This window comes from Salmo salar, chromosome 22, assembly GCF_965601325.2.
Source record: "Salmo salar chromosome 22, fSalSal1, whole genome shotgun sequence".
Taxonomy (NCBI): Eukaryota; Metazoa; Chordata; class Actinopteri; order Salmoniformes; family Salmonidae; genus Salmo; species Salmo salar.
The window spans coordinates 44,115,933-44,140,363 of NC_138312.1; the positions used below are offsets into that span (position 1 = coordinate 44,115,933).

The following is a 24,431-nucleotide window of genomic DNA, read 5'->3' on the forward strand; positions in this document are numbered from 1 at the left end:
TGTGTGTGTGTGAGAGAGTTTGTGTATGTCCATGTGTGTGACAGCAAAAAAGCTTAAGTAGTCAGACATTTCCTAGAAAGCCCCTCTGTTGAGTGACACTCATTGTTGCCAGGGATGTCAGGGAATGAAAAGGGATCCTGGGAAGTTTAAAATTCCAATCACCTTGACTAGAGTAATTTAACACACATATTCCTGTGAGGGCACTTGCAATTGGTGAGAGACATCTTGTTCTGGCACCTCTACAATCAGGTGTAAATTGTGATCAAGGATCACCACCTGAGGGAATTACTCTTTGTTAAGTCTGGATTTGTGGGACTTTACATCACACGACTTAGAACACCTAATCTCAGATATTCCACTCTCTGTGTCTCAGTCTGTGCACCCTTTCGCTGCCGTCAGAGTGGTGTGGGCTCTGAGAGACTTAAGGGAGTGTGAGAGATCTTGTGTTGGGAGTGTGGTGTGGAGGTTCTTACCACCTCCAAGAGAGTGGGAGCCTGTTTGGTGTGTGCTTGTTGTGGTTCTATATCCATGATGCAGCTGCTAGCCTCTCTCCCCAACGCTACGTCCTACCTGGGAACGTCCCCCGAGGGCGAGGAGCTCCTGCCCCGAGCTGGCTTCATCACCCTCTCCATCGTCATGGCGATGTTCACCGTACCGGCCATCGTGTTGAACTCCACGGTGATCGTGGTGTCACTGATGAACAAGCAGCTGAGGCAACCTCTGAACTATGCCCTGGTCAACATGGCCGTAGCTGACCTGGGGACAGCGCTGACTGGTGGGGTTCTGTCTGTGGTCAACAACGCTCTGGGGTACTTCTCCCTGGGACGGACCGGCTGTATCATAGAGGGATTCTCTGTGGCTCTGTTTGGTGAGTGGCTCCCAGAACCGTCTCTGGGATATACTTATTAAGTTGTTTCACATACACATAGACATTGATGACATTTATTCCTTCTCTACAAATATGGCCTTACTGTAAAGTATACATTTGAAAAAACATGTACTGTATTAAAAGTCTATATTTGCTTCAAAAAGTACGATTGTATTGTAAACTTTTTTAAAACATATTTTCTAATATGGAACCATATGGAACCATGCTGATTATTTTCTTATGGCCATCTAGCTGAATCATTATTTTGAATCAAACTCGTAATTAAACAAATTCTGAATCAATTTAAAATGAGTTCTCGTAATGATTCTGTCACACTAATCAGTCGTTGCAATCTTCAGGCAACATATCTGTAATTACTGTACCTTTAATTACAACAACAATATCATTTGCAAAATACCTTTACGATGAGGCCCTGTGGAGCACTGTATGACTGCTGTACTGTACTGTACTGTACTGTACTGCAGGTATCACGTCACTGTGCACGGTAGCTCTGATTGCCATAGAGAGGATGTTTGTGGTGAGCAAGCCGCTAGGACCAATCTCGTTCCAGACCAAGCATGCGGTTGGGGGTGTGACCTTGTCTTGGGTTTGGTCTCTCATCTGGAACACCCCGCCCCTATTCGGCTGGGGAAGGTACTGTAATGACATCAGATTAATCCGCCACACTGGCATGTACTGATGACGTATCATGTAATGAGACCACGCAGATTATAATAGTAAACCATGACTAAACTTCACTTCCCTTACAGGTACGAGCTGGAGGGCGTGGGGACGTCGTGCGCCCCGGACTGGCACAACCGGGACCCCAGTAATGTGTCATATATCCTGTGCTACTTCCTGCTGTGTTTCGCCGTACCCTTCCTCATCATCGTGGCCTCTTACTCTAAACTCATTTACACTTTAAGACAGGTAGGTCCACTCAATGTGTAGTTTACATGCACAGCCCTAAAGGTGTCTGCTCAGACAGTGTCTGTGCCAGTCTGGTAGTGTGCGTCATAATTAGGGCCAATCAGGAGTTTTTCCTGATCTCAAGACCTGAACCGGAAAAACTCAGCCTGTAGGTTGGAGTTGTTCTTGGTCAGGTTATATGGTCAGGAAAAACTCCTAGCCCAAGACATAATCTCTGTATGACTACATATTGTCTGTGCCATGCATTCGGCAAGCCTTACATACTGTACTATCAATATTCCACAACCTGGCTGTGTTGTTGTTGTTGCAGGTCTCTGCAATGGGCTGTATAGAAGGGGGTGCAGCAGCCAAGGCGGAAGCTAAGGTGGCCCGCATGGTGGTTCTGATGGTGGTTACTTTCCTGATCAGCTGGCTGCCCTACGCTACCCTGGCCCTTGTGGTGGTCTCCCACCCTGATGCCCACATTAGCCCTCTGCTGGGCACCGTGCCAGTCTACCTGGCCAAGAGCAGCACCGTGTACAACCCTCTCATCTACCTCTACATGAACAAACAGGTACACTTATAAATCTACCTCTACATGAACAAACAGGTATACTTATAAATCTACCTCTACATGAACAAACAGGTATACTTATAAATCTACCTCTACATGAACAAACAGGTATACTTATAAATCTACCTCTACATGAACAAACAGGTATACTTATAAATCAACCTCTACATGAACAAACAGGTATACTTATAAATCTACCTCTACATGAACAAACAGGTAGACATACTGGATATATCTACCTCTACATGAACAAACAGGTACACATACTGTATAAATCTACCTCTACATGAACAAACAGGTACACATACTGTATAAATCTACCTCTACATGAACAAACAGGTACACATACTGTATAAATCTACCTCTACATTAACAAACAGGTACACATACTGTATAAATCTACCTCTACATTAACAAACAGGTACACATACTGTATAAATCTACCTCTACATTAACAAACAGGTACACATACTGTATAAATCTACCTCTACATTAACAAACAGGTACACATACTGTATAAATCTACCTCTACATTAACAAACAGGTACACATACTGTATAAATCTACCTCTACATGAACAAACAGGTATACTTATAAATCTACCTCTACATGAACAAACAGGTACACTTATAAAACTACCTCTACATGAACAAACAGGTATACTTATAAATCTACCTCTACATGAACAAACAGGTATACTTATAAATCTACCTCTACATGAACAAACAGTTTTATTTATAAATCTACCTCTACATGAACAAACAGGTACACTTATAAATCTACCTCTACATTAACAAACAGGTATACTTATAAATCAACCTCTACATGAACAAACAGGTACACTTATAAATCTACCTCTACATGAACAAACAGGTACACTTATAAATCTACCGCTACATGAACAATCAGGTACACATACTGTATAAATCTACCTCTTCATGAACAAACAGGTACACATACTGTATAAATCTACCTCTACATGAACAAACAGGTACACTTATAAATCTACCTCTACATGAACAAACAGGTACACTTATAAATCTACCTCTACATTAACAAACAGTTACACATACTGTATAAATCTACCTCTACATGAACAAACAGCTATACTTATAAATAAACAGGTATACTTATAAATCTACCTCTATATGAACAAACAGGTACACTTACAAATCTACCTCTACATGAACAAACAGGTAGACATACTGGATATATCTACCTCTACATGAACAAACAGGTACACTTATAAATCTACCTCTACATGAACAAACAGGTACACATACTGTATAAATCTACCTCTACATGAACAAACAGGTACACATACTGTATAAATCTACCTCTACATGAACAAACAGGTATACTTATAAATCTACCTCTACATGAACAAACAGGTACACTTATAAATCTACCTCTACATGAACAAACAGGTACACATACTGTATAAATCTACCTCTACATGAACAAACAGGTACACATACTGTATAAATCTACCTCTACATTAACAAACAGGTACACATACTGTATAAATCTACCTCTACATGAACAAACAGGTACACTTATAAATCTACCTCTACATGAACAAACAGGTACACTTATAAATCTACCGCTACATGAACAATCAGGTACACATACTGTATAAATCTACCTCTTCATGAACAAACAGGTACACATACTGTATAAATCTACCTCTACATGAACAAACAGGTACACTTATAAATCTACCTCTACATGAACAAACAGGTACACATACTGTATAAATCTACCTCTACATGAACAAACAGGTACACTTATAAATCTACCTCTACATTAACAAACAGTTACACATACTGTATAAATCTACCTCTACATGAACAAACAGGTATACTTATAAATAAACAGGTATACTTATAAATCTACCTCTATATGAACAAACAGGTACACTTACAAATCTACCTCTACATGAACAAACAGGTAGACATACTGGATATATCTACCTCTACATGAACAAACAGGTACACTTATAAAACTACCTCTACATTAACAAACAGGTATACTTATAAATCTACCTCTACATTAACAAACAGGTACACATACTGGATATATCTACCTCTACATGAACAAACAGGTACACTTATAAAACTACCTCTACATTAACAAACAGGTATACTTATAAAACTACCTCTACATTAACAAACAAGTATACTTATAAATCTACCTCTACATTAACAAACATGTATACTTATAAATCTACCTCTACATGAACAAACAGGTACACTTATAAAACTACCTCTACATGTACAAACAGGTACACTTATAAAACTACCTCTACATTAACAAACAAGTATACTTATAAATCTACCTCTACATTAACAAACAGGTATACTTATAAATCTACCTCTACATTAACAAACAGGTACACATACTGGATATATCTACCTCTACATGAACAAACAGGTACACTTATAAATCAACCTCTACATTAACAAACAGTTACACATACTGTATAAATCTACCTCTACATGAACAAACAGGTATACTTATAAATCTACCTCTACATTAACAAACAGTTACACATACTGTATAAATCTACCTCTACATGAACAAACAGGTATACTTATAAATCTACCTCTATATGAACAAACAGGTATACTTATAAATCTACCTCTACATTAACAAACAGGTATACTTATAAATCTACCTCTACATGAACAAACAGGTATACTTATAAATCTACCTCTACATGAACAAACAGGTACACACACTGTATAAATCTACCTCTACATGAACAAACAGGTACACTTATAAATCTACCTCTACATTAACAAACAGGTATACTTATAAATCTACCTCTACATGAACAAACAGGTACACCTATAAATCTACCTCTACATGAACAAACAGGTATACTTATAAATCTACCTCTATATGAACAAACAGGTACACATACTGTATAAATCTACCTCTACATGAACAAATAGGTACACTTATAAATCTACCTCTACATGAACAAACAGGTACAAATACTGTATAAATCTACCTCTACATGAACAAACAGGTACACTTATAAATCTACCTCTACATTAACAAACAGTTACACATACTGTATAAATCTACCTCTTCATGAACAAACAGGTACACATACTGTATAAATCTACCTCTACATGAACAAACAGGTACACTTATAAATCTACCTCTACATGAACAAACAGGTACACTTACAAATCTACCTCTACATGAACAAACAGGTACACATACTGGATATATCTACCTCTACATGAACAAACAGGTACACTTATAAAACTACCTCTACATTAACAAACAGGTATACTTATAAATCTACCTCTACATTAACAAACAGGTACACATACTGGATATATCTACCTCTACATGAACAAACAGGTACACTTATAAAACTACCTCTACATTAACAAACAGGTACACTTACAAAACTACCTCTACATTAACAAACAGGTACACATACTGGATATATCTACCTCTACATGAACAAACAGGTATACTTATAAATCTACCTCTACATGAACAAACAGGTACACATACTGGATATATCTACCTCTACATTAACAAACAGGTATACTTATAAATCTACCTCTACATGAACAAACAGGTACACCTATAAATCTACCTCTACATGAACAAACAGGTACACCTATAAATCTACCTCTACATTAACAAACAGGTACACACACTGTATAAATCTACCTCTACATGAACAAACAGGTATACTTATAAATCTACCTCTACATGAACAAACAGGTTTATTTATAAATCTACCTCTATATGAACAAACAGGTATACTTATAAATCAACCTCTACATTAACAAACAGGTACACACACTGTATAAATCTACCTCTACATGAACAAACAGGTATACTTATAAATCAACCTCTACATTAACAAACAGGTATACTTATAAATCTACCTCTACATGAACAAACAGGTACACCTACAAATCTACCTCTACATGAACAAACAGGTTTACTTATAAATCTACCTCTACATGAACAAACAGGTACACATACTGTATAAATCTACCTCTACATGAACAAACAGGTACAAATACTGTATAAATCTACCTCTACATGAACAAACAGGTACACTTATAAATCTACCTCTACATTAACAAACAGTTACACATACTGTATAAATCTACCTCTACATGAACAAACAGGTATACTTATAAATCTACCTCTATATGAACAAACAGGTATACTTATAAATCTACCTCTACATGAACAAACAGGTACACTTACAAATCTACCTCTACATGAACAAACAGGTACACATACTGGATATATCTACCTCTATATGAACAAACAGGTATACTTATAAATCTACCTCTACATGAACAAACAGGTACACATACTGTATAAATCTATCTCTACATGAACAAACAGGTTTATTTATAAATTTACCTCTACATGAACAAACAGGTACTCATACTGTATAAATCTACCTCTACATGAACAAACAGTTTTATTTATAAATCTACCTCTACATGAACAAACAGGTACACATACTGTATAAATCTACCTCTACATGAACAAACAAGTACACATACTGTATAAATCTACCTCTACATGAACAAACAGGTACACATACTGTATAAATCTACCTCTACATGAACAAACAGGTACACATACTGTATAAATCTACCTCTACATGAAGAAACAGGTATACTTATAAATAAACAGGTATACTTATAAACCTACCTCTACATGAACAAACAGGTACACATACTGTATAAATCTACCTCTACATGAACAAACAGGTATACTTATAAATCTACCTCTACATGAACAAACAGGTATACTTGTAAATCTACCTCTACATGAACAAACAGGTACACTTATAAAACTACCTCTACATGAACAAAAAGGAATACTTATAAATCTACCTCTACATGAAGAAACATGTATACATACTCTATAAATCTACCTCTACATGAAGAAACATGTACACATATAAATCTACCTCTACATGAAGAAACATTACACATATAAATCTACCTCTAAATGAAGAAACAGGTATACATACTCTATAAATCTACCTCTACATGAAGAAACATGTACACATATAAATCTACCTCTACATGAAGAAACATGTACACATATAAATCTACCTCTAAATGAAGAAACAGGTACACATACAGTAGAAATCAAAAGTTTGGACACCTACTCATTCAAGGGTTTTTATTTATTTAGACTATTTTATACATTGTAGAATAATAGTGAAGACATAAACTATGAAATACCAATATAAAATAAAATTGTATTTTGTCACATACAAACTGAATACAACAACTGTAGACCTCACAGTGAAATGCTTACTTACAAACCCTTAACCAACAATGCAGTTTTAAGAAAAATACGTGTTAAAAAATATGGATCTTTTATGAATTTCCGCCCAAATCTAACTGCCTGTAGCTCAAGACCTGAAGCAAGGATATGCATATTCTTGATACCATTTGAAAGAAAACACTTTGAAGTTTGTGGAAATGAAATTAATGTAGGAGAATATAACACATTAGATCTGGTAAAAACAAATAATACAAAGAAAAAAATATGTGCATAATCTTTGAAATGCAAGAGAAAGGCCATAATGTATTATTCCAGCCCAGGCGCAGTTTGGATTTTGGCCACTAGATGTGCAGCAGTGTATGTATAAGGTTTTAGACTGATCCAATGAACCATTGCATATATGTTCAAAATGTTGTATCAAGACTGGCCAAAGGTGCCTAATTGGTTTATTAATACATTTTCAAGTTCATAATTGTGCACTCTCCTCAAACAATAGCATGGTATTATTTCACTGTAATAGTTCATGTAAATTGGACAGTGCAGATATATTAAAAATAATGTAAGCTTTCTGCCCATATCAGATATGTCTATGTCCTGGGAATTTGTTTTGTTACTTACATCCTCATGCTAATCACATTAGCCTACGTTAGCTCGGGGGGGGGGGGGGGGGGGACACCGATCCTGTAGAGATTAAGTAAATAATAGATAAGTAAAAAATAAGAGATAAAAGTAACAAATAATTAAGAGCAGCAGTAAAATAACAATAGCGAGGCTATATACAGGGGTTACTGGTACAGAGTCAATGTGCGGGGGCACCGGTTAGTCGAGGTAATATGTACTGTACCTGTAGGTAGAGTTAAAGTGACTATGCATAGATAATAAACAGAGAATAGCAGCAGCCTAAAAGAGGTGGGGGGGAAAATGCAAATAGTCTAGACATTTGATTAGCTGTTCAGGAGTCTTATGGCTTGGGGTGAGAAGCTGTTGAGAAGCCTTTTGGACCTGACTTGGCGCTCCGGTACCGCTTGCTGTGCGGTAGCAGAGAGAACAGTCTATGACTAGGGTGGCTGGAGTCTTTGATAATTTTTAGAGCCTTCCTCTGACACAGCCTGGTATAGAGGTCCTGGATCGCAGGAAGCTTAGCCCCAGTGATGTACTGAGCCGTACGCAAAACAATCTGTAGAGCCTTACGGTCGTGGGCTGAGCAGTTGCCATACCAGGCAGGGATGCAACCAGTCAGGATGCTCTCGATGGTGCAGCTGTATACATTTTTGAGGATCTGAGGACCCATGCCAAATCTTTTCATTCTCCTGAGGGGGAATAGGTTTTGTCGTGCCCTCTTCACGACTGTCTTGGTGTGCTTGGACCATGATAGTTTGTTGGTGATGTGGACACCAAGGAACTTGAAGCTCTCAACCTGCTCCACTACAGCTCCGTCGATGAGAATGGGGGTTTGCTCGGTCCTCCTTTTCCTGTAGTCCACAATCATCTCCTTTGTCTTGATCAAGTTGAAGGAGAGGTTGTTGTCCTGGCACCACACGGCCAGGTCTATGACCTCATCCCTATAGGCTGTCTCATCGTTGTCCGTGATCTGGCCTACCACTGTTGTGTCATCAGCAAACTTAATGATGGTGTTGGAGTCGTGCCTAGCCATGCAGTCAGGAGTGAACAGGGAGTACAGGAGGGGACTGAGCACACACCCCTGAGGGGCCCCCGTGATCAGTGTGGCAGTTGTGTTGTTACATACCCTTACCACCTGGGGGCGGCCTGTCAGGTAGTCCAGGATCCAGTTGCAGAGGGAGGTGTTAAGTCCCAGGGTCCTTAGCTTAGTGATGAGCTTTGAGGGCACTATGGTGTTGAACGCTGGGCTGTTGTCAATGAATAGCATTCTCACATAGGTGTTCCTTCTCTCCAGGCGGGAAAGGGCAGTGTGGAGTGCAATAGAGATTGCATCATATGTGGATCTGTTGGGGCGGTATGCAAATTGGAGTGGGTCTAGGGTTTCTGGGATAATGGTGTTGATGTGAGCCATGACCAGCCTTTCAAAGCACTTCATGGCTACAGATGTAAGTGCTACAGGTCGGTAGTCATTTAGGCAGGTTACCTTAGTGTTCTTGGGCACAAGGACTATGGTGGTTTGCTTGAAACATGTTGGTATTACAGACTCAGACAGGGAGAGGTTGAAAATGTCAGTGAAGACACTTGCCAGTTGGTCAGCGCATGCTCGGAGCACACGTCATTGTAATCCGTCTGGACCTGCGGCCTTGTGAATGTTAACCTGTTTAAAGGCCATACTTACATCGGGTACGGAGAGCGTGATCACACAGTCGTCCGGAACAGCTGATGCTCTCATGCATGTTTCAGTATTACTTGGCTCGAAGGGAGCATAGAAGTCATTTAGCTCATCTGGTAGGCTCGTGTCACTGGGCAGCTCGTGGCTGTGCTTCCCTTTGTAGTCTGTAATGGTTTGCAAGCCCTGCCACATCCGACGAGCACCGGAGCTGGTGTAGTACGATTCAATCTTAGTCCTGTATTGATGCTTTGCCTGTTTGATGGTTCGTTGGAGGGCATAGTGGGATTTCTTATAAGCTTCCGGGTTAAAGTCCCACTCCTTGAAAGCGGCAGCTCTACCCTCTAGCTCAGTGCGGATGTTGCCTGTAATCCATGGCTTCTGGTTGGGGTATGTACGTACAGTCACTGTGGGGACAACATCATAGATGCACTCATTGATAAAGCCAGCCAGTGACTGATGTGGTGTACTCTGCAATGCCATCGGAAGAATCCCGGAACCCATATGGAATCATGTAGTAACCAAAAAATGTTTAACAAATCTAAATATAATTGGGATTTTATATTCTTCAAAGTAGTCACCCTTTGCCTTGATGACAGCTTTGCACACTCTTGGCATTCTCTCAACCAGCTTCACCTGGAATGCTTTCCCAACAGTCTTGAAGGAGTTTCCACATATGCTGAGCCCTTGTTGGCTCCTTTTCTTTCACTCTGCGGTCCAACTCATCCCAAACCATCTCAATTGGGTTGAGGTCAGGTAATTGTGGCCTGGTCATCTGATGCATAATTCCATCACTCTCCTTCTTGGTCAAATAGCCCTTACACAGCCTGGAGGTGTGTTGGGTCATTGTCCTGTTGAAAAACAAATGATAGTCCCACTAAGCGCAAACAAGATGGGATGGAACATCACTGCAGAATGCTGTGGTATCCATGCTGGTTAAGTGTGCCTTGAATTCTAAATAAATCACAGACAGTGTCACCAGCAAAGCACCCCCACACCATAGCACCTCCTCCTCCATGCTTCATGGTCGGAACCACACATGCGGAGATCATCTGAGATCATCTACTCTGTGTCTCACAAAGACATGGCGGTTGGAACCAAAAATCTCAAATTTGGACTCATCAGACCAAAGACAGATTTCCACCGGTCTAATGTCCATTGCTCAAGTTTCTTGGCCCAAGCAAGTCTCTTCTATTTATTGGTGTCCTATAGTAGTGGTTACTTTGCAGCAATTCGACCATGAAAGCCTAATTCATGCAGTCTTCTCTGAACAGTTGATGTTGAGATGTGTCTGTGAAGCATTTACTTGGCCTGCAATTTTTAACAAGGCACACCTGTTAATGGAAATGCATTCCAGGTGACTATGACATGAAGCTGGTTGACAGAATGCCAAGAGTGTACAAAGCAGTCATCAAGGCAAAGGGTGGCTACTTTAAAGAATCTCAAATCTCAAATATATTTGGATTTGTTTAACAGTGGTTTAACACTGGTTACTACATGATTCTATGTGTTACTTCATAGATTTGATGTCTTCACTATTATTCTAAAATGTATAAAATAGTACAAATAAAGAAGAACACTTGAATGAGTAGGTGTGTCCAAACTTTTGATTGCTACTGTACATACAGTACATCTTCTATTCATCTACACATGTGTATAGATGGGTTGGTTGTTTAGCAACAAAACCAACACACATTTTTCCATATTAGCATAGACGTGACATCAGTCAAAACACCTCAAAACAAGACATGGTATCAAGAACAAGCTCAAACCAACTGAAACGTGCCACTTACGATTCACACCATGGCAGTTTCTTTGTTGCAAGCTATCTGGCCATTCAGAACCATAACAAGACATGGCCTTATGCCCCTTTGAAATGTGCGCATCGTTTTCGTGACGTCAGCAAACCAGTCAATTAAACACTATGTTTGTATTGAAAACAAGATCAGATATAGGAAGCAAAAAATGTCAAGGATGATAATAAGCCTATAAATGTGATAGGAGATTAAGTTAGACACTAATCTGTAGAATGATCACTGCAATGCGCCTTGCCACAAACCAGACACTCATTAGCAGTCCAAAGACACCATCTAGTGGAGAAAAATGTCTGAAAGTGTGTCTGAAAGTAATTTCAGTCACCATTAGCTCAGGTCCTGTGGTGGAACATTGTTTCACTGCGACTTAATCTCATACAGTTTTGTGATTGAACAGCCGCTGTTTACCATGAACAGTTATTTTAAACATTGAAGCCATTTGATATACAACAAAATGCCTGACACAGTAACAGTGTGTGATGATGGTGTTGTGTCTTGTCCAGTTCCGGAGATATGCAGTGCCCTTCCTGCTGTGTGGGAGGGACCCATGGCCATCTGAGGAGGAGGGGTCAGAGATGCAGACCACTGTGGCAACCATCAACAACAAAGTCTCCCCCAGTTGATCCATACAGGCATTTAGATAAATCCACTAATGGCACCAGCAGCACCAATAAAGTGTCACTCATATTCTATGCCTTTTTTAATACATTCATTAAATATACCTCTTAGTTTGTAAGAATGACTTATTAACACCTTAATAAGGAGATTTGCATGACTTTCTTACCTTGTCATAACCAAAAAAGCTTTACAGAGGATGGTTTTAATACTACATCCAGAATGAGATGAGAGACAGGAGGTTTAAAACTGGCTGATCACAGAGTATGTTACCTACAGTATGTTACAGAATGTATATTAACTGTGGAATCTATTGTTACTTTATGGTAAATATAAAATTACTATGAAAATACTGTTCAATACATAATGCATGGCTTATCTATAAACAAAGCACAAATAATGAACATACAGTGTAGAATTTCAGTGTAAGTTTATTCAGTAATAATCATTAGAAAATAAAATATCATTATTGATTAAAATGAATTCAAGGCAACAAAAAAAAAAATGGAAAAAAAATGAATTGATACAAAACATAGAGGGTCATAATAAAGCATTTGCTACTAAGAGAAATCATGTTCACTGAATAAAAACATTACAGAGAAAATATAAGGACTTTCAAGTAGAGAACATTACCATGGGTCTTTCCATATGTTTGTACATATTTTACATTATCTTCTATTTGAATACATATTTAATAACAGTAATAGTAGTAATAGTAATCATAATAATTATAATAATAGAATGAAAACGAATCAAAATGTTTAAATCAACAAGGGTTTCTCTGTAAACTGGTATAATACCATTGGATTTATCTTTTTTTAACCCACCAACAGAGGAACAGTGCACCTTGAAAATGTATATTTTTTTCTTAATTTTTTTTTCAGATTCTTTCTGTCCCAGCATTGAAAGGTGAGGTGTAAATGACAAATATAGATTTCACTAAACCATACACACAGTCACAAAAAAGTACAAAATTGTCTCACCTTAATTCACAAAAATGTGTATAGAAAAAGGAGAAACAATAGCACTATACAGTTACTTGTGCAAAGACAAACAGCTATGTGCTAATATTGAAATACCATTGGTATAGAATGAACCAAATCATTTTCTCTTTTCTTTTTTCAGGAATCCCTGACATGAGGTAAAAGTATGTTTGTTTTATCTTTAGTTTAACACAACCTTTTTAAAAGTGTTTACAAAATAATGCATATTTTCAGTTTATCAGTAATTGCTACGAATAGTATAACGTGCCTGGAATGCGCATTGGTCCTTTCACAAGATAATTCTCAACAAAAAGACCAGAACACATTTTTTTTTACTCAAACAATTCAAAGAGCCCTTTCAATGTGCACACAAAGTGGAAAACCTACATTTTCACGACAGTATTCAGATTGACTGAGAACGCAATGCGAACTCATGAACTACAAATCAAACACTCATGAATTACAGATCCCACATGTCTCATCACCTACCCATCATCTGTGCTTATTCAAACTATCCAGGGCAGCGCCTGAAAAATAAGTGAACTTAGTACTTTATTTTTTGTCTGCTAGTGTAAAGTAATTTTGTGGTGCATCAATTTTCAACTTGCGTTGATAGCAACAAAAGTGGAGTTTTCTTGTAAAATGAGCTGTAGTACAAACACTCCCTTCTCATTGGACGGATAAGATGGCTGTGGGAAACAGACTGGTTGGTTGAGAGGGAGGCTGATATGTTTTCCCCAGACGATGCTGGACCACCACGAGGTATAGTGTATGCAGAGAGAAGCCAGAGAGGCTGAGAGAGTGAGGGGGTTAGTATTGCTTAGCCTCTCTCCAGCTAAAACACTTCAGGCTAAATATGACACGACAACACAACAGAAGAGGACAACAATGGTGGAGACCGTGGACCTACCTAGACCATGATGATACCTAGCCTGGTCCCAGATCTGTTTTTGCTTTTGCCTACTCCATTGTCATGTTTTGCTTGACAATTCCGTAAGGAGTTGGCGAGAGAGCAGAACCAGACTGGCACCCAGGCTAGATGCAGCCTCATCACGTAAGCTCATCTGCCCTGTCAACATCCCTGATGAATACGTGCCTCACCAATCAATCACTGTGCAGCCCGTCTGTCCTGGCTCACACCGGCTCAGTCTGTCACAAGCCTCGCACACAACAACATAAAGGCCAAGTGATTAGGAAGATTCAGTTTGAAAGGATCAGTGGAATTAACTTACATTAATCGTGATCAACAAGTCGTATATTGAGGAAAAATCCCAATAAAAGCATTGAGAATGACAGGGAGATTTCTGTTCATCTCACATCTATCATATTGTTTTCTTTCAGCAGCAGAAGGCATTTCAGTTGGGACAGATGAAACTAATAAAGTTGTAGAATTCATTTCAAAATGGGCAAATGAAGCAGCATTGTCAATGCACTAGGCATTTGACCTTTCTGTGCTGCACAACATATGCAAACACGGAAGGTTAGTATCACATCTTTATAAAGGTACAATAGCCTCCTTGAGCCTTAGCTAACATCAAGTCCTACAAAGATGCTCTTAATAAGGGGTACTTTACTTTGTGGTACTGGTGTTGGTGTGGTTTGAGTAACACATATACAGTGTTCTTATGCTCATAAAACAAGTAAAAAAACAAATACATTTGCATATCTTGTGCAGCTGTGTTGTTACACGAAAAACAAAACGATTAAAAAAAGCTGTTCACAGACATGTCAAGGATGCATATGAGCAACAACAAAGAAAAGGCAAATAAATGTCAGAATATTGTACCTAATAAAATAATAACACCAGCGATCTTCTTTCCTGGTAGCATAATAGGATTCATTAGGGTGTGTATTGCTGATCTTCTTTTGAAATGGTACACAATTACAAAATATAGAACATCTCTTTACAAAGTTTTTCTTTTTGTTTATATAATACAATTCATTTACAGTATATCTACTATGAAATATTAATTGTCAGGCTATTGTCAAATGAAAAACAACCTGACTGCTAGTGCATTTATTCCATGCTGTAGTCGTCTCAGAAGTGTATATCTCCAGTTGGATGATGCTATAAAGGTGACTGATATCTCCTGCATACGTAAACTGGTTATTCTCTAAGAATCTGTTCGTTGTGACCCATCTACAGCCATCTTTTAATTATTTATGCCAATGATTCCGGGATCAAAGTTATACTAAAACATCTAAGGGGGGTAGGTGGGGAGAGATATGCCTTTCTATGCTTGCATTGAAAACTTGCATGATATGCCAAAATCTTAATAAAGTGACAGAGGGAATGACATCTTACATCTGATTGTCATCACCCTTAACGACCTGCCCACGGTACCTCACGCCTCTGCCAATAGGTCCATCTCCTCCACTGACACGCCATGTCCTCGTCTGCGATTGGCTCGTTGATGAACCTGTGAGTGTCACCTCCAGATGGTGACCTATGACAGATGGTCATGGCCTCCTATGCGCCAGTAGTGTCGGTCTGGGAGGGTGAGACTAACATGGTTCCCTGGCACCAGGATTGGCTCCTAGTCCTGTGATTGACAGAAGTGATGTGAATTCCCTGGCTGGCAGAGGGCGAGTGAGAGAATAAGTGTGTCTCTCTCTCCTCATAGGTGCCTTTCTCTTCCATGTAAAAGGCACTTCTTTTGGTCGTAAGCCAATAGATGCATTTCTCATTTAGTTTTCCACTGATGGTACTGTAGTCTATATGAAGTAGAGTACATACAGCTAGTAGTTAGTTTCTAGTAGTTTATTCTCCAGCCGATGCTATAAAGTGGTGATGCAGATCATCTCGTCTGCCAGGTCCTCCTCGTACGGTAATCTTAGCTCCACCTCCGGCTCCTCATCACTGTAACTGGCCGTGGCGTCCTGGAGGTCGTAGTCCCGCTCACTCATGACGGGGTACACATTGACCCCATTAACCGCCGGCGCCACACCGCCGTTCAGTAAGTGGCTGGCCGCACTCTCCATCTCGTCAATGGTCATCTCGCACGCGTCCGCTATCTCGTGCTTGGTGGCCGCCACGAACTTTGGATCCTTGGCGTATCTCCCGAGCCCCTCTGATATCAAAACCTGCGTGGCAATAGGAGAAAACTGACCACATTGTGTAAACGTGGGTCATTTAAATTACTGTTAGTCACCAAAGTTTGTATATCTGAGTCTGAGAGTTTAAACCATCAACACCTGTGGCAACTCCTGTAGTGTGCACACCACCCACCGCTCCCGAGTATTTTACTCACTAATGTCCAATCTCTGGATAATAAAATTGATGAGCTCAAGGCAAGAGTTGTTTTTCAGAGAGACCAGGGATTGTAACATACTCTGCTTCCATGAAACATGGCTCTCTCGAGATATACTGTCTGACTCTGTAAAGCCAGTTGGGTTCTCAGTACATCGCACCAACAGGAACAAACATCTCTCAGGGAAGCAGAAGGGTAGAGGTATATGTTTTATGATTAACGACTCATGGTGTAACTGTGATAACATACAGGAACTCAAGTCCTTCTGTTCACCCGACCTAGAATATCTCACAATCAAATGCCGACCGTACTCCCGTTCTCCCGAGAGAATTTTCATCAATAATAGCCACAGCAGTCTATATCCCCCCAAGCGGATACCACGACGGCCCTCAAAGAACTTCACTGGACTTTATTCAAACTGGAAACCACATATCCCGAGGCTGTATTTATTGGAGCTGGGGATTTTCACCAAGCAAATTTGTGGAAAAGGCTCCCGAAATTCTATCAACATATTGATTGTTGTACTCGCGCTGCTAAAACTCTCAACCATTGTTATACTACCTTCCAGAATGCATATAAGGCCCTCCCCTGCCCCCCATTTGGCAAATCGGACCACGATTCCATCTTGCTCCTCCCCTCCTGTAGGCAGAAACTCAAACAGGAAGCACCCGTGGTGAGGACTATTCAATGCTGGAATCTACGTTTCAAGATTGTTTTGATCACGCGGACTGGGATATGTTCAGAGTAGCTTCCGAAAATAATATCGACACATACCGATACGGTGAATGAGTTTATCAGGAAGTGCATAAGTGATGTTGTACCCACTGTGACTATTAAAACCTACCCCAACCAGAAACCGTGGATAGAAAGCGCGAACCACCGCATTTAACCATGGAAAGGTGACTGGGAATAAGGCCGAATACAAACTGTTCAGTCCGCAAAGCAATCAATCAGGCTAAACGTCGGTATAGGGACAAAGTTGAGTCCTAGTTCAATGGCTCAGACACGAGACGTATGTGGCAGGGTCTACAGATAATCACAGATTATAAAAGGAAAACCAGACACCGTTGTTTTGCTTCCGGACAGGCTGAACACCTTCTTTGCTCGCTTTGAGGATAATACAGTTCCACCGACGCGGCCCACTATCAAGGCCTGTGGGCTCTCCTTCTCCGTGGCCAACGTGAGTAAGATATTTAAGTGTGTTAACCCTCGCAAGGCTGCCGGCCCAGATGCTATCCCTAGCCGCGTCCTCAGAGCATGCGCAGACCAGCTGGCTGGTGTGTTTACAGATTTATTCAATCTCTCCCTATCCCAGTCTGTTGTCCCCACATGCTTCACGATGGCCACCCTTGTCCCTGTACCTAAGAAAGCAAAGGTCATTGAACTAAATTACTATTGCCCCGTAGCACTAACCTCTGTCATCATGAAGTGCTTTGAGAGACTAGTCAAGGATCATATTACCTCCACCTTACCTGCCACCCTAGATCCACTTCAATTTGCTTACCGCCCCAATAGATCCACAGACGATGCAATCGCCACCACACTGTATACTGCCCTGTCCCATCTGGACAAGAGGCATACCTATGTAAGAATGCTGTTCATTGACTACAGCTCAGCATTCAACACCATAGTACCCTCCAAGCTCATCATCAAGCTCGAGGCCCTGGGTCTGAACCCCGTCCCGTCCTGGACTTCCTGACGGGTCTCCCCCAGGTGGTGAAGTTAGGAAACAACACCTCCTCTTCGCTAATACTCAACACTGGGGCCCCACAAGGGTGCGCGCTCAGCCCCCTCCTGTACTCCCTGTTCACCCATGACTGCGTGGCCAAGCACGCCTCCAACTCAATCATTAAGTTTGCAGACGACACAACAGTAGTAGGCTTGATTACCAACAACGATGAGACAGCCTACAGGAAGGAGGTGAGGGCTCTGGGAGTGTGGTGCCAGGAAAATAACCTCTCACTCAACGTCAACAAAACAAAGGAGATAATGGTGGACTTCAGGAAACAGCAGAGGGAACACCCCGCTATCCACATCGATGGGACTGCAGTGGAAAAGGTGGAAAGCTTCAAGTTCCTCGGCATACACGTCACTGACAAACTGAAATGGTCCACCCACACAGACAGTGTGGTGGAAGAAGGCGCAACAGCGCCTATTCAACCTCAGGAGGTTGAATAAATGTTTCTTATCACCTAAAACCCTCACATACTTTTACAGATGCACAATTGAGGGCATCCTGTCGGACTGTATCACCGCCTGGTACGGCAACTGCACTACCCACAACCGCAAAGCTCTCCAGAGGGTGGTGCGGTTTGCCCAACGCATTACTGAGGGCAAACTTCCCGCCCTCCTGGACACCTATAGCATCCGATGCCAAAAAGATCATCAAGGATATCAACCACCCAAACCACTGCCTGTTCACCCTGCTATCATCCAGAAGGCTAGGTCAGTACAGGTGCATCAAAGCTGGGACCGAGAGACTAAACAGCCATCACTAGCACATCAGATTCGGCTGCCAATAGACATAGATTAGGAATCACTGGCCACTTTTAGAAATGGATCACTAGCCACTTGAATAATGTTCTGTATCTAGCATTACCCATCTCATATGTATAAACTGCACTCCACACTATTCTACAGTATCGTAGTCACTTTTAAATTGTGTTTACATATTGCATCACCCATTTCATATGTATATACTATATTGTATTCTATACTACACCACTGACTGTTAAACAGCCATCTCCAGCACATCAGAGGCTGCTGCCTATAGACAATGATTAGGAATCACTGGCCACTTTAAGGAAATGAAACACTAGCCACTTTAATAATGTCTCCGTATCTTGCATTACTCATCTCATATGTTTAAACTGTACTTTAATTGTGTGTAAATATTGCATCACCCATCTCATATGTACAGTCGTGGCCAATTTTTTTTAGAATGACACAAATATTAATTTCCACAAAGTCTGCTGCTTTAGATATTTTTGTCAGATGTTACTATGGAATACTATGGAATACTGAAGTATAATTACAAGCATTTCATAAGTGTCAAAGGCTTTTATTGACAATTACATGAAGTTGATGCAAAGAGTCAATATTTGCAGTGTTGACCCTTCTTTTTCAAGACCTCTGCAATCTGCCATGGCATGCTGTCAATTAACTTCTGGACCACATCCTGACTGATGCCAGCCCATTTTTGCATAATCAATGCTTGGAGTTTGTCAGAATAAGTGGGTTTTTGTTTGTCCACCCGCCTCTTGAGGATTGACCACAAGTTCTCAATGGGATTAAGGTCTGGGGAGTTTCCTGGCCATGGACCCAAAATATTGATGTTTTGTTCCCCGAGCCACTTAATTATCACTTTTGCCTTATGGCAAGGTGCTCCATCATGCTGGAAAAGGCATTGTTCGTCACCAAACTGTTCCTGGATGGTTGGGAGAAGTTTCTCTCTGAGGATGTGTTGGTACTATTCTTTATTCATGGCTGTGTTCTTAGGCAACATTCTGAGTGAGCCCACTCCCTTGGCTGAGAAGCAACCCCACACATGAATGGTCTCAGGATGCTTTACTGTTGGCATGACACAGGACTGATGGTAGCGCTCACCTTGTCTCCTCTGGACAAGCTTTTTTCCGGATGTCCCAAACAATCGGAAAGGGGATTCATCAGAGAAAATGACTTTACCCCAGTCCTCAGCAGTCCAATCCCTGTACCTTTTGCAGAATATCAGTCTGTCCCTGATGTTTTTCCTGGAGAGAAGTGGCTTCTTTGCTGCCCTTCTTGATGCACTCACACCTGCCTGCTGCCATTCCTGAGCAAGCTCTGTACTGGTGGTGCCCCAATCCCGCAGCTGAATCAACTTTAGGAGACGGTCCTGGCGCTTGCTGGACTTTCTTGGGCGCCCTGAAGCCTTCTTCAAAACAATTTAACCGCTCTCCTTGAAGTTCTTGATGATCCGATAAATGCTTGATTTAGGTGCAATCTTACTGGCAGCAATATCCTTGCCTGTGAAGCCCTTTTTGTGCAAAGCAATGATGACAGCACGTGTTTCCTTGCAGTTAACCATGGTTGACAGAGGAAGAACAATGATTCCAAGCACCACCCTCCTTTTGAAGCTTCCAGTCTGTTATTCAAACTCAATCAGCATGACAGAGTGATCTCCAGCCTTGTCCTCGTCAACACTCACACCTGTGTTAACGAGAGAATCACTGACATGATGTCAGCTGGTCCTTTTGTGGCAGGACTGAAATGCAGTGGAAATGTTTTTTGGGGATTCAGTTCATTTGCATGGCAACGAGGGACTTTGCAATGAATTGCAATTCATCTGATAACTCTTCATAACATTCTGGAGTATATGCAAATTGCCACCATACAAACTAAGGCAGCAGACTTTGTGAAAATTAATATTTGTGTCATTCTCAAAACTTCTGGCCACGACTGTATATACTGTACTCTATACTATGCCACTGTATCTTAGTCCAATGCCGCTCTGACATATATGTATATATATTCTTAATCCATTCCTTACCTAGATTTATGTGTATTTTGGGTATATTTTGTGAAACTGTTAGATATTACTTGTTAGATATTACAGCACTGTCGGAGATAGAAGCACAAGCATTTCGCTACACCCGCAATAACATCTGCTAAACACGTATATGTGACAAATAAAATGTGATTTTACTTGAAGCTAGCTGGCTAGTTAGCTATAGCTACTCTGAAGCTAGCTTGTCGTACTAGAAAGCAATATAAACAAGTTGAAAAAAGTAACTACAAAAACGTTGTTTATTATCTTCTGAAGCAATTTGGTTATCCTGTCTTGATTGTAGAAGTTCTAATTTGCTATCTCACAAAATGAAGAGACGTTTAGTCAGTGAATCAGGCCGTCTCAATGGTAACCAGATACTCTTTCGCCATACATGCCAGTAAAACACCTTTAGTACGCACTTAGATAAGGAAATATTTGAGGGGCTCGATGCAACGCCCTTAAACAATTCCCTTAGGTAAGGGAAAATGATTCCTTAAGCTAAACCCTTAAGGGAAACACTTAAGATGTTTTATGCAAGCAGGCCCTGCTCTCTACAAGGTGTAGAATCTACACCCAGGCGTAGCTCATAAAAGAGCTTATGCCCAGGTGGTATCATTTCTAGGTCCGGCGTAGAGCACATTTTACGTTGGATGTAGTTACGATCCATGTATTACCGACTGGTGCAACTGGCCCCTGGACACCAACCCGCCCTCTCCTTCCCTGCCCTCCCCTGCCTTACCGCCTCCACCAGGCTGGTAGCGCTGCCTCTCTTCTGGTGGTAATGCTGTCGGTACTCTGGGGGCAGCTGGAGGTGGACAGGGGAGTAGGTCCTCTGGGAGTACTCTGGGTCGTCTGTGTACCACGAACTCTTCCTCACAGACACCTGGCTGCTGGAAGCGCTCTCCCTGAAGAGAAGAAGAGATTCAGACACTCTTGGAGGGCAATGGAAGAAAGGTGAAGGATGAGAATGATTGAATGAACACAGCAACTCGATGGTTATTATCAGAGTTCTACACAACTTTCTTAGGGACAAAATAATGAAAGTGAGTGTGGCTCCTGCAACCATTCGAAGACTAATCGTTTGTGGATTCTGTCGCGAAGGAATGGGATGCGTGGTATATTGAGCAGAAGTAGTTTCGGTGTTTGGGTTTTTCACTGGTTATTTGGTCAAATCGAGAGCTTGGGACTATTAGGTTCTATCTGCATTTTTGTCCAAATGTAGTTATTGACATAACCTTGTTCTGTTCAATGTTCTCTACTTATGGCTATTTGCATTGACCCCCTTTTTACACTGCTGCTACTCACTGTTTATTATCTATGCATAGTCACTTCACCCCTAGCTACATGTACAAATTACCTCAACTAACCTGTACCACCGCACACAGACTCTGTACGGGTTCCCCCTGTATATAGCCTCGTTACTGTTATTTTATTATGTCACTTTTTTTTATTACTTTAGTTAATTCTTTTAGCAAATATTTTCCAACTCACTTTTTTTGTTGGTTAGGGCTTGTCAGTAAGCATTTCACGGTAAGGTCTACTACACCTATTGTATTCGGTGCATGTGACAAATAAAATGTGATTTGATTTGATATGTAGAACTGGAAATACCCCAGTGCACGCTGTTTAAGCTCAAAAGAATGCAATATAAAAATGACTAACAACATTAAAACCAATGAGGGTTTGGAACTTTAAAGCCAGTTATCTCAGAATCATATTTTTATAGAAAGAACCTTATCGTCCCAATATATCAAAATTACGATTTTGCAGGTATTAGCATCTTCCGAATTTCGGAAAAGGGAAGGAATGTTCAGCCTGTAACTCGTTCCGGTTCCGCTCCTCGCTTTAGCCTCTCTTCATCTTTTATCTTAAAGGGATAGTTCACCCAACTGACAACATGACATATTGGTTTCCTTTCCCTGTAAGCTGTCTATGGACAAGCATTTTTGGACATGATGCACGAAAGATACTAATATCGGCCCTGTTACTTGAATGGGATTTGTGCCACAAATGCTAAAACGTCAGCATGTGGAAACAGTGCCAGGGAAACTAACCCAAAGAATGAATTGCTGTCATACCTTGTCCATAGGCTGCTTACAGTGTTAGGAAACCAATGTGTAATTTTATTTCGTTACGTGCCAAAAAAACAGATATATTAAAAATAAAAGTCCCACATTACAGTCACAAAATAAGGGTCTCACATTACTAAAAACCAATCTGTAGCCTTCATCAGACGAACAGACAGAACAATGAAGGAGTCTTTTATATACCTGCGTCCGGGGAGATCGACCCTGATGAGGGGCGTGTAGTAGGGAGACTGTTCCTTACTGGCCGGAGTGGCGGGGGGAGTGGCCCAGGAGCGGGTGGAGCGGGTGGGGGAGAGACGGTGGGCTCTGCTGGAGTCCAGCCCTGCTACAGCCATCACCTGTAGAGGAAGAGACAGACGGCAGGAACAAACACACTGGTCTAGAACCCCTGGTGAAGCACTGCGTTGGTGAATCAATTCATGCAACATAGTGCACTAGTAATATGAATGTGTGTGAATGTATGTGTGAACTACATGGAGGTGCATTCGGTGCAGACGCAAAGCTGTCTACTGTATGTGTTACCTGGTGGTACATTCCATGCAGTTGTACAGCAGTACACTGTGAGAAGGTGTGTGTGTGTGTGTGTGTGTGTGTGTGTGTGTGTGTGTGTGTGTGTTACCTGGTGCTGCATTAGGTGCAGTGGTAGTGCAGTGCGTTGGTGTGGCAGCTCGTCCTGACTGCCTTGCCTTCTCAGACACTCAAAGTTGAAGGAGGGCCTCCGGTGACCTGGTTGTGTGGCGGATAGGTGGACAGGACAGGAGGGTGAAACTAGTGAAACTAAACTACTCATGCAGGAAACAATGACGACATGCAACTAAAGGGCATCAACACACATTCACAAACAAACAAAATGTCATGAAGGTGTCTTTAAAATGATAGAGTACCAAGTCAGCGGCAAGGCAGTTTAATGAAAGAGTCAAAAACGGTGCGTGTGTGTGTGTGAATAGCTATTAGCTTTTATCTAACCTCAGTAACAGTATATTTGACGACAAGCATCAGAAGCATTTCTGGGTAGAGAGGAGGGGCGTTACCTTGAGGCGTGGCAGGAAGCATCCGTCTCTTAGGCGACCTCCTTCCGTCTTGGTAGAGGGGCTGCTCATCGTCGTCATAGTAACTGTCGGGGTGGTGGTAGCCTCTAGGAGTCTCATACTCCGTGTCACTGTTCTGGTACCTGTCCAGGTATTCTTTATAGGACCTCCTGGAAGCCAAGGATA

At 41.0% G+C, this 24,431-nt stretch overlaps 2 protein-coding genes across 2 annotated transcripts in view; one reads left to right on the forward strand and one right to left on the reverse strand.

The window, feature by feature from the left end:
- Positions 1 to 388: 388 nt before the first annotated feature.
- LOC106583380 (parapinopsin) lies at positions 389 to 12,438 on the forward strand. The gene is made up of 5 exons (XM_014167507.2): positions 389 to 868; positions 1,354 to 1,522; positions 1,639 to 1,798; positions 2,109 to 2,351; positions 12,257 to 12,438. Exons 1-5 carry the CDS (start codon positions 529 to 531, stop codon positions 12,374 to 12,376), a joined length of 1,032 nt encoding a protein of 343 aa, XP_014022982.2. The 5' UTR covers positions 389 to 528; the 3' UTR covers positions 12,377 to 12,438.
- Positions 12,439 to 12,781: 343 nt separating this feature from the next.
- The window catches only part of LOC106583449 (voltage-dependent L-type calcium channel subunit alpha-1D), a 145,725-nt gene continuing 134,075 nt past the window's right edge, over positions 12,782 to 24,431 (reverse strand). Inside the window, exons 44-48 of the mRNA XM_014167635.3 lie at positions 24,249 to 24,415; positions 23,837 to 23,943; positions 23,401 to 23,555; positions 21,870 to 22,035; positions 12,782 to 16,435 (exon numbers count right to left, since the gene is read on the reverse strand). Coding sequence (XP_014023110.2) covers positions 16,130 to 16,435; positions 21,870 to 22,035; positions 23,401 to 23,555; positions 23,837 to 23,943; positions 24,249 to 24,415 — 901 coding nt within the window. The 3' untranslated portion in view covers positions 12,782 to 16,129. The remainder of the gene's footprint in view (positions 16,436 to 21,869; positions 22,036 to 23,400; positions 23,556 to 23,836; positions 23,944 to 24,248; positions 24,416 to 24,431) is intronic.